At 44.8% G+C, this 10,790-nt stretch overlaps 1 protein-coding gene across 1 annotated transcript; it reads right to left on the bottom strand.

Annotated features, from left to right (window-relative positions):
- Positions 1 to 257: 257 nt before the first annotated feature.
- On the bottom strand, positions 258 to 9,197 carry fzd4 (frizzled class receptor 4). The gene is made up of 6 exons (XM_041940232.1): positions 8,635 to 9,197; positions 5,265 to 5,402; positions 4,662 to 5,045; positions 4,338 to 4,483; positions 3,567 to 3,814; positions 258 to 3,445 (listed from the first exon to the last, which is right to left on the bottom strand). Exons 1-6 carry the CDS (start codon positions 8,896 to 8,898, stop codon positions 3,027 to 3,029), a joined length of 1,599 nt encoding a protein of 532 aa, XP_041796166.1. The 5' UTR covers positions 8,899 to 9,197; the 3' UTR covers positions 258 to 3,026.
- Between the last annotated feature and the right edge of the window lie 1,593 nt (positions 9,198 to 10,790).

Below are 10,790 nucleotides of genomic sequence, written 5' to 3' on the forward strand. Positions count from 1 at the left end.
GACATTAAGATATTACTGGGCTTTAGGACACTGGAACAGGCATTTTTCACTATATTTCGACATTTTATAGAGCAAAATTGATGAGTTTTTCCTGAAAAAAATCAGCAGTTTAATCAGCAATAATTAATTAGCTGCAGTCCTATTTCTGTTGCACTTACTTGAGGAACACACGCACATACACAAACATGCATAAACGCAGTTTAAAATGGCATCACAGTGTTGGAAACCAAAAAGTTTTTATTCATCATCTTCTTCTGATACAAAAGTGTTTTTAAATAACAAACAAGTTTTAAAATTTTTTGTCACTTTTTTTTTTACAAGGATAAATTAGCAGTTTCTTTATAATACATCAATGACATCATCAAGACAACACGATTTCTACACAGAGGAACAGCCTAAAGACTCTTTAAAGGCTACGATCAGCGCTGGTGATCTGACCCCAGCACTGATTCATATCTGGGCTTCTCAAAAGCGTTTACAAATCTGTATTACCAGTGGTTCTCAATCTTCATTAGGCCGTGGCACACATGCACAATATTTCGAGGCACAACTATTCAGTGACTGTTTGGAAATGTCACCTGAAGCTCAGTGTGGTCATACGAGAGTAGACGGCCAACACAGACATTAAGACAGTTTAAGAGGGAAACTGCATTAGCTCAGAGGGGAGGTGGTCAGAGGTTAATTTAATTCGCTTTAACTCAATGTAATGTTTGTTTGACTTTGGAAATGTAATAAGTATGCCATGGTATGCTGGCTTGAGAAGCACTGGTTTTTCGGGGTCCTGGGTTTCACCAGAACCGCCAAAAGTATTGAATGCAATAAGGGCGGTGTTACATTTAACATTTTTTGGGGAGAGGACAGCCCACGTTGTAAAAATGATTCTCTGCCTCGTTCCAAACATGAAGTCAAAATCACCTGCGACAGGCTGTGTGGGGCACGATCTGGTTTCAAATGACTCCCGCCCTTACGCATTTAAACTGCCCACAACTAAATGTCCTTTGCTTAAATGTAGAAGGCGTAATGTGACACACACCCCACGTTTTTATACATTCAAAGACTCACCGAAATGCAAGAGCTTTGCTCAATAGATTGTCAGGCAAACTTACGGTGCACGGGAGGAGTTGCAGAATTTGGCGAATGCAGCAGGAAGACACGGTGGACCAGGAGTAACTGAATTAAAGCTTATAGTGCATTCTATAAGCAGATACTGAGAGATTATCCCACAACAAAATGCACCGCTGGAGACGACAAATAGAAATCTTGCTTCTATCTTCCAAGAAATTCTGAAATGCAGTGTACAATAATCTTTTCCAGGGACAGGCTGATTGTCTGGGAAATGAGCCATGATGCAGCAGACAAGGTTAAAGAGAAGCAGGCAGGCAGCGGGCCAATGAGAGCGTCAGGCAGGCAGATACGCGGGCAGAACAGACTCGACAATTAATAGCGCCTGTTTTATTGTGCTTCTGTGATGGCTTCATCGACCTGAAGAAGAAACTGAGACACGTGCAAACACGGTGCTCGTGACTCGTTCGTACACAAGCCGTTGTATGAGATTCGTGGGAACTGATTCCTCTGAGTATGTGTATACCTGCATCCACGTACACGTGTCTGTTACTGCATAGTGTGTCTTTTGGCGAGTGATTGTCTAATAACCTCTAATTCTTGATTCTGCCTGGGGTCCAATGTTTGGAAAAGAGGGCAGAGGGAATAATTTAATTTCCTGGATTTCATGGTAACTCGAGAGCATATACAGTACGGGGTTTCCAAGAAGACTACACACATCATTGGAAGATCGCTGAGCTCCTCATAGACTACTGAGGTAAAACACACACAGGCCTACATTTCCCAGACGCCTTGCCGCTTCCACATGTGTGGGTCAATAAAAGCATAGCCATGGCACTCCCAGGATTCATTGCAGTTTAACTTCATCGTTACCACAGGCTTTACCTTAATGTACAAGAAGTATTATAAAAATAAACTCTCATTATGTTTCTCCGTTTGCCCTTGCCTTCACAATGTTTGCAAGAAAAGTGAGCAATAAACCATTTTTCTCTGCAGCGTTCATACTGAAAATTGACCAAACTCTCCCTGTTTAAGGCTCTCTGCATATTAATATACTGTGTGATGCTTTGTTTTGCTTTGCCATCCCTGGTAATGCACTTGTGACAAGCACAAACACTTCACATATTGTATATAATTATAGTGCATTATTACAGCTTAGAGCTGGTTTCCCAAAAAACGTCGAGCAACAAAATCACTTGCTCTATTATATTGTACAAAAGGTGATAATTAACAAAAAAAAAGTGTATAATAATGTTGTTCAAATGTAAACACGTCACAGATTTAAGGCCATATTTGATATGTCTTCATCGGATTTTAATTACTCTTGGTCTGGCATTTCATTGATTTTTCATTCTCCCGTGTGGGCGTACAAACCCACAGGGACTGAAGCTTTCAGATGCTTTTGGGAAACGTCAACCTGCATCATGTCTGCACCAGGACCGTCCAGTGTAAGATTCAAAACTTCAAAAAGACCCTAAAAAGACACAACGGTAGAAGGTTTATTGTATCCAGCAGGTTCAGTCTCTTCTGCTGAGGGCTCTGGGGACGAAAGAGAGACAGAGAGGTAGACGTGGTGCTACACAGCTTATCGGCATGTCTGGTCTGCATATCGATGCGTCTGTCCTGCCTTTCCAGTCTCTCTTTCTCCTTCATTTTTTGCTTTCTCTATTTCTCTGGGCAAAGGAAGTCTAACAGAGGTAGAGAGGCTGCTGTTGCTACTTGTGTACGACCCAAACCTCCACTTGTCTCCTCTGTAAGAGGTGCGGGGTCAGTTAGGGAGGGGTGAGGCATGCTTACAGACTCTCAGTGAGCCATTTACATCCAGTGACGTCCTTGAGAAACTCCTGCTGCGTCCCTGCCTCACATCGTTCACCTCCCTCTCTTTTTTCTGTCCTCTCCATCTTTCGTTTGTGTTTCTGTTAGTGAGAGGGAAGCAGGTAGAAGTCCATTCCCATCACTTCTCCTCACACCACTGTCTCGTTGCCTTTCCCCGGTTTGATCCAGCCCTCGCCCGGTGCCCTCTTGACCCCCCGGCTCGCCCTGCTGTCCCTGAGCAGGCGGGCGGAGCAGCGCTGCCAGGTGTGGAGGGTTTTTGCTGACCAGATCCACATGCCCGATGTGATGCCTACAAGCAGTGACATGAAGATTCGAAGCATCTCCGATGCCACGTAGGAGTCCCGCGGGCTGGCCCTGAACTCCCCCCAGTGAGAGAGCTGGTAGAGATAACAGCCGATGACCGTGGACGCCGGAACAGTGTAGAGAACAGAAAACACTCCGATCTTCACCATTAAACGCTCCAGTTTGTCTGTTTTGGCGCCGTCCTTCTGCAGATTGGAACGGATCTTGAAAAGAGCTACTAGGCCAGCACAGATGAACAGAGTGCCTGATGTGCAAAAAGGAAAACAAAGGTCATAAAGAAAACACGATGATCTTACGTGTTGAAGAATAAAAGTGGGGTCTGAGTATATAAATATAAGCTGATGGTACTATCGTATTGTAGTTACCTATCAGAAGGTATGTGGCCAGTGGTGCCACCACAAAGCCTGTGAGGGCCTCCTGCTGCTGGTTGCCAACATAGCAGAGCCCCGTCAGGTCGTCCGCATCCACCAGCCTCATTATGAGGATGACGATGGTCTTTACGGCTGGGATGGCCCAGGCTGCTATGTGGAAGTAGGAGCTGTGCATTTCAATAGCCTCGTGACCCCACTTCAGTCCAGCAGCCAAGAACCAAGTGAGGGTCAGGATCACCCACCTGAGAGAGAGCAGGGCAACAACTTTTACCATAAAAATACAAACAAATCAGGCAGACACATGTAGTGCTCATCGTGACACCAGAGAGTAATGCGTGAGGAGAGAGCGGGGTCCTTGGGCTGTTCATATCAGCCGCCGCTCCTAAAGGGACGAGTGAAGATAAACAGGAAAACGAGGGCAAAGTAAAAAGGAAGAAAAAGTGCTGTGGCAGCAGTGTGTTTCCACTGCAACTGTGGTGCAGCACACTCAAAAAGTGGCTTTTTTCTTTTCTTTTCTTTTTTCTTTTTATTTTTTTTTTTTTTTTTACAAAGGCTGCCTTTGTATGTGGAAATTAATCCATGTAGCACAGAGGTTATGAGACAGGATAGTTAAGGCTTTAAAGAAAACAGGATGCAAGTCTCGTGTTCCCCCAAAAGTCCATTCACAACAATTGGTGACAATGGGACAAAGAGATGAAGGATTGATATGGTTTTAAAAAATGTGTGTGTGTGTGTGTGTGCGCGCCTGAGTTTGTTTATACTAACCAGAGTGAGGAAGCCATTCCAAAGAAATAGAGCAGGAGGAAGACTATGGCACAGCCGGTGCTCTTTAACCCTTCTTGCACTAGAATTGGTACTGCTGCTGCATCCAGGTCGCAGGAAACGCGCTCCCTGCCGAGAGTTAACCGCACCTGCAGGAAAGGACGGAAAGTGACAGTGGACAGAAAAAAAAGAAAACATTTATTAACCCAAGTCCCAAAAGAGAATAAATCTCTATATCTTCATAGCTTAGAAAATTCCAATATACAACATAATAATAAGCACAAAATAGTGATAATGTGACAATATTACACTGAGTCCTCCACTTACCAGGTAGGCAACACTGTACAGATTACAGCACATAGAGAGGAAGATGATGGGCCTTTCGGGGTAGGAGAAGCGCTGTGAATCCAACAGAAAGGTCAAGACCGTCAGCGTGGTGGACAGGAAGCACAGCACGGCCCACACCGCCATCCACGCGTCCGTGAAGACTTTGGCCCCTCGCCGGTAGAGCCCGCTGTCGTAGCCACACTGGAGAGTGCAGCTCTCGGTCTGCTTCAACCAGGTATACTGGTCGGGTGCGGACCCCAGCGCCTGACATTCCTCCTGGTGGTGAGGGTGGCGGACGGGCTGGTAGGGCAGCTCTTCCACCGGACCCTCCATACACATGTGGTTGTGGTCGTTTTGAGGTGGGAAGAGGCTGCAGTTGAGCACCTGAAGTCGAGATGTGATGGGAAATGAAGTTTTGGTTACTTATTAAGGCTTTGGTTCATTTTTTCTTTTTTACTATTTTGCATACGTTCTGTTTATTTGTTTATTTTGTCCTAAAAGAAAGCATTTCATCTCAGAACTTCTTATTTCCTATTTTCCACATCACTCAACCACATTCTTAAGTTGATATGTGCAGGATGTCTGTGTGATGATGTGACTCACCTCAGGCCATATGAAGCCAAACTCATGGAGCACTGGGAGGCATTTTCTCTTGACGGAAAGACACATGCTACCACACGGCCCAATGGGGATGGGAACCTTGTCTGTGCACATTGGCACATAGACAGAGCACAGGAAGAACTGGAGGAAAATAGAGATACAGGATTACAAGTTGAAAGTTTTGCTCTGTTTTACAAAACTAAGTATACATTCTGCAGTGAGATTTCATAGCATTCAGTACAGAGTGACTCCAGAGCAGGTTCAAACACAAAGAAATGACACACACGTCATGAAATGAGCGATGACTGATGATACTGCACGTGTGTCTAATAATGTGGGTATGTGTTCAAATAAGAAAAGGAGAAAACAAACATATCAAGGAGCAAAAAGTGACAGCATACTAAAACAACTTCAACTTTCAGACTGTAGAGTTATTCAATGTTTTGTCTTATTTCAGTGCATTGCTTTGTTCCTGTTAAAGCAAACTGTGAAGCAGTAAGTAACTCGTGTCGATGTTTTAGTGCTTGTTCAAGAAGCAGAAACAGTGCAGTGACTACCCTGTGGGCCAATCTGTCTATATATTTCAACAGGATTACAGCTGATCCTCCATCTACTCGCATACACCACTCACCATCCTGCTGCTCTCTCCGTCATTACTTTCAATACGTTGCATCACCTCTTCTAGCGGCGGGTCTCTATTTTCACTCCTAATAAGAAACTTCAGGACTTGAGTCCAAACACCACCGCCAACACTAACCTGCTTTCAAGGTTACACATACAACTCTGCTTCTTTAAAAACAATCTGTGAAGTTAACAACACTGAGGGCATGTGCCCCTGTAATGCACCATAATCCCCCGTCATCCAAGGCCAAGCTTTGTCTGTCCCACAGCAGTGGTTTTGAAATAGATATCTAAGTCGGGGTTACAAAGATAGAGAACAGTCTGAAGTCACATTTGAGGTGATGTGGGGGAAGAAGAACTCTGGAGTAACAAAGGTTGCAATTTTATGTGATTTCACACCTTTACGATGAAATCTGTTTGAAGCCGAGGTGTAAAATTGTTCACTCGACTACCTTCGGGTAAAGGAAACAAACATGCGCCCTGTGAGACTGGACAAGGTGATGGCTGCGTGTTAGAGCGGGGGGTTTACAGCCATTGTTCATTTCAAAAATACCAAAATATTCAATGGGCCCCTGATAAGAACAAAATGTTTGGAGCTTTTGATCCAGTGATAGAGAAAACCCAGCTTGAAATCAGGCCTTGAACAGAGTCCAAATAAAACATGAATCCAAGAAGGGTGTCGTGGTTGGGAAACACACACAGAAACATTATACAACTCTTACTTTCTGTGAGAATTTATTTGCGAGGCAAAAATACAATTGTGCGCCTGTGCACCATGTTGATGCTGCTCTATGAAAATTACTACCACGATTAACAAATTGTGTAAGAATTAAAGACATAGAATGTATGTTTGTACAGTAGCACAGAAACAGTCTCGTCTATTGATTATCAGTCTCAACCATGATACAATAACTCCTTACTGTGTTACTCACTGCGTGCATGGGAAGTACGGGATGTCAGACTCTGAGTCAAAGGGAACTCCCTTTCAACCCAGTTTGTTACACTGTCCTCTGATCAGTATCTGGGATGTAGCGAAGCTAATGGAGCAGACTGGCTGATCTGAGGACAGTTTAAGTTTGCCTCCACAGATAGGGAATCTTTGTTCCCAAACTGAACCACATGTATTGGGAGTCGAGTGATTTGCTGTTCGATTAGATGAGTTTAAAAACAGTTGCCCTGTGTGTGAGTGTGAGTGGAGTTTCTGTTTGTCTGTTTGCACATGATTCAACAGAGTTTATAACATTAGAGGAAGATGCAGATGAGACAAGACAGGACTGTGTTTATCCAGAGGGCGTTTAAAGGAGAGAGTGCAATATTCAATTAGATGCAGTACAGTTTCTGATATTTCCCACAGTAACTTACTCCACCGGCGACAGTAATGTAACACGTTCTGGGTGTTTTCCCCGACTGTTGGTAATCTGAGTGCTGTCACTTCACTGCTAAAAGCTGCTCCGGTTACTAGTCAGGAAGCCTCCCATTAGAGCAAATGCTGGGGGATAGGGTTTCCCTTTCCCCTTTCCTCCCTCTTTACTGTGTGTGTGTGACAGAGAGAGGTAGAGGGAAGGGGGGTGTCAGCTAATCTTACAGGCCAGTTTTCAGATGGGGGTGGGATGGCGGGGGGGCAATTTGGTTTTATGCTGCAGTTGCTCCTTGTTCTGTCTGGCTGTCTCACACACATGCACACAAGTATCTCAAACATCAGATCATTTAGCATCTCAAAATAACACCTGTACTCAACAAAATCACTACAAAAGAAGACCTGAGAGGAGGCCTGCAAACAACTTCCCAAGAGTAATGATGCAAAATATCATGTGGATATCTTGTGGGGAAACTGCTTGTTATACACGCAGATGTGTAGGTATAATCAGCTGTGTGAGAGATCTCTAAATAAAGAAGAATATGCGCCAACTTTTAATCTAAAATAAAATCTCAGGAACTTGGAATGGGACCAATGTGATTTTTTTTTCTTACATGGTGCATGAGGCAAACAAGCTGCATTTGTCTTAGGACACTGAGGGCACCATTGTCAGGCAGAGGAGAGTACAGTATATGGCACTGAAGACTCAGCTGTTGCTGTGCAGGGCATGAACTCAGAATGTCAACAGACAGAGGGGGCATTTTCATTGAAATTCGCATGACAGCCTGGCACAACAGGAAGGAAGGCAGGCAGGGACCCCTCCGCTTATTTTAACTCGGCGGGGGTCAACCTATATTATGCCCCTCATTATCACTGGCACCATCAGTCTGAACAGTTCACTGAATAGTCAGCTATTGCTTGTAGCTCCCTAGCTCCCTGTCATGTGCTCTGGGACCACACTGTGTTCCCCTTTCTCTGCACACACACACACACACACACACACACACACACACACACACACACTACTTAGGTCACTTTTGGGGACATTACATTGACTTCCATAAATTTCCTAGAGACTTGCCATAAACATAACAACTATGCATAACCTTAACCTTAAGCACTGACCCCAAAATCAGCTTTTTCCCAATTGGACGAACACACTTAACTGTTATGAAATAACCCCGAAACTATGCCACACACACACACACACACACACACACACACACACACACAATAAATATAGCAGACTATCTTGACCCAGACATGTCCAGGATCAGTGATCCTAAATTTGTTCATGTCCCAGCTTCAGTGCGCGCTTCCAGTAACCCACCGTCTATCCTATCTGGCATCAGTGCGCATTGAGCGCGCCTCCCGGCAGCCCACTGACTCATTTACCTTGAGTTGACTGGAGCAGCCGTACTGAATGAGCGGTGTGAACGTGGTCAGCTGCAGCTCGGCGTCCGACTGCAGCACGTTGCCGACCAGATTGGGCATCTTGGTGACGTTGTAACCCAGACCCTGGCACATGCTGATCCGGATCGGGTCGCAGGTCATTTCCTCCACCTCGTCGCCGAACGCCCGCACCACGCAGAGCGGACCGACCAGCCCGGACAGGAGGAGCAGGGCTGCCCCGCCGAGCGACACCACCATCCCGGGCATGGTCACCGCGACGCCGAGCCGCTGCCCTCAGTGAGCGCTGGCACTGGTGATGTCCTCCTCTCAACGTTAGCTTCGGTCGCCCTGGAAACCGCAGCGCGTGTTTATAGTCCAGCGGGAGTGGAGCGCGTGGAGTCCGTGCGTTTTGGAAGCTATAAAATCCAACTCCGAATCATTCAGTAGATTAAAATATCCAGAACGCTGCAGAGATACATTGCGAGATCTGTGCGTTATCAAAAGTGTTTTCAGTTAAAACAATACGCGCATCTGCATGTAGATAAATCCCACAGTCCTCCTTGCGTTGCTCCCCGTTAATAAGTCCGTGCGAGAAGCGCAGCGCGGCGCAGCGTCGACACTGAGCGGGCTGGTTTTGCGCCTACTGCCTGCAAGCGTCCAGCTCTAAACTTTATTGTGTCTGCTAGGAGAGACTGTTTTGCCCGTCCAGAGGAGAGCCGACCAATCCGTGCGCGGGAGTTGGGTTTCCCTGACCAACCCCTGACCGGGAGGGCGGGATCCGAGAGAAAAATAGAAGAGCGAGCCTCATCTCCTCCCCTGTGCTCGTATCCCATCTCCTCCTCTCTTCGATCCTTTCCTTCAGCATTTTCTCTTGCCCACTCTCCTCGTTTCATTTTCTCCTCCATCCTGTTCTGTTCTTTCCTCACTGTGTTGCCTCCTCTCCTCTCCTCTCCTCTCCTCTCCTCTCCTCTCCTCTCCTCCTGCAAAGGAAATCAGAGAGCATTCTCCTACTAATTCTGACAATATCCAGAACCTGTATTTATACTGGCTGATGTGGTTTACATATGCTTTTATTGGCTGTATTTTTAGAAAATAAGCATCTGAAAAGTAGATTTTTCGGTGTGTGTGTGTGTAAGTTTTTTATTTTATATTTAAAGTCCCTAATGGTCTTTTAAGCCTGTCTGGAACTTCACCACAGGTTCACCACACTCTCCTTCTCTAAAGGCCCATCAGCTCTAAGTGCTCATGACATTGTAATTGAAAGTAGGGCCTTAAGTGATGCTGAAGCATTGGAAATCTGTTTTGCATTGCAATGAATGCACATACTGGACAGGTTTTGTTTGCTCGTGGCACCCTGGGAGAAGACTTCTCTTTTACAGCATGAAACTAGCAGTGAAGACTGTTGTTTTGGCTTTTCTGAGTTGTAAAAGTGGACTTGGGAGAGAAAGTGCTTGGATTTGTTGCAAATATTTTGGGAGGAGCAAAACTCAACAAATACTCTGCGTCTTCTTCCAAGTGATTTGCACAACCCTGAGACTATTTATGCATCTGCCAGGTGTAATCAACTCAACTTAAGAGCTCCAAAGCCCTAAAATTTACAAACACGGGAACCCCTGTTCTCAGAGGTGGACCAAGTATTCAGATCCTTTGTCTAAGTAAAAGTACTTTTCACTCTGTGAAAATACTTCACTACAAGTAAAAGTCCTGCATTTCCTTACTTAAGCAAAAGCCTGTAAGTATTATAAGCAAACTGTAGTTAGAGTATGAAAAGTAAAAGTACTCATTGTACGGTAAAATGCACAATAAACTAGCATATATGATGTTTTTGAATTAATATTACGGCTGCATTAATGTGTGTGTTGCATTTTAATTCTGTAGATGTTTAAGGTTGAGCTCATTTTATCGACCTTATATACTGTTGGGTAATTAGATCTACAGCAATGCATCATGTTCTATAAGACCATCATGACTGTTGCATCGCCGTCCTGTGACAACCGTGAGTTTAGAAAAACAGCCTGTTTTCAACTCTGTGATGATGCATTTCCAGGTTATCTAGCCGAAGAAGTAGCAGAATAACCCCTAACCCATAAAGAAGCAGTTCATCCTTCGGTTTTTCAGACACATTCACATTAAAAATCAACACTAACTTAAGCTGTCAG

The sequence above is a fragment of the Chelmon rostratus genome, chromosome 7 (genome assembly GCF_017976325.1).
Source record: "Chelmon rostratus isolate fCheRos1 chromosome 7, fCheRos1.pri, whole genome shotgun sequence".
NCBI lineage: Eukaryota > Metazoa > Chordata > Actinopteri > Chaetodontiformes > Chaetodontidae > Chelmon > Chelmon rostratus.

Coding starts and splice junctions, on each gene's coding strand:
- fzd4 (XM_041940232.1), bottom strand. CDS start 8,898: ATGCCCGGGATGGTGGTGTCGCTCGGCGGGGCAGCCCTGCTCCTCCTG. Junction 4,484..4,661: donor TGTACAGTGTTGCCTACCTG/GTAAGTGGAGGA, acceptor CCTTTCCTGCAG/GTGCGGTTAACTCTCGGCAG. Junction 3,446..3,566: donor GGCCACATACCTTCTGATAG/GTAACTACAATA, acceptor TTTGCACATCAG/GCACTCTGTTCATCTGTGCT.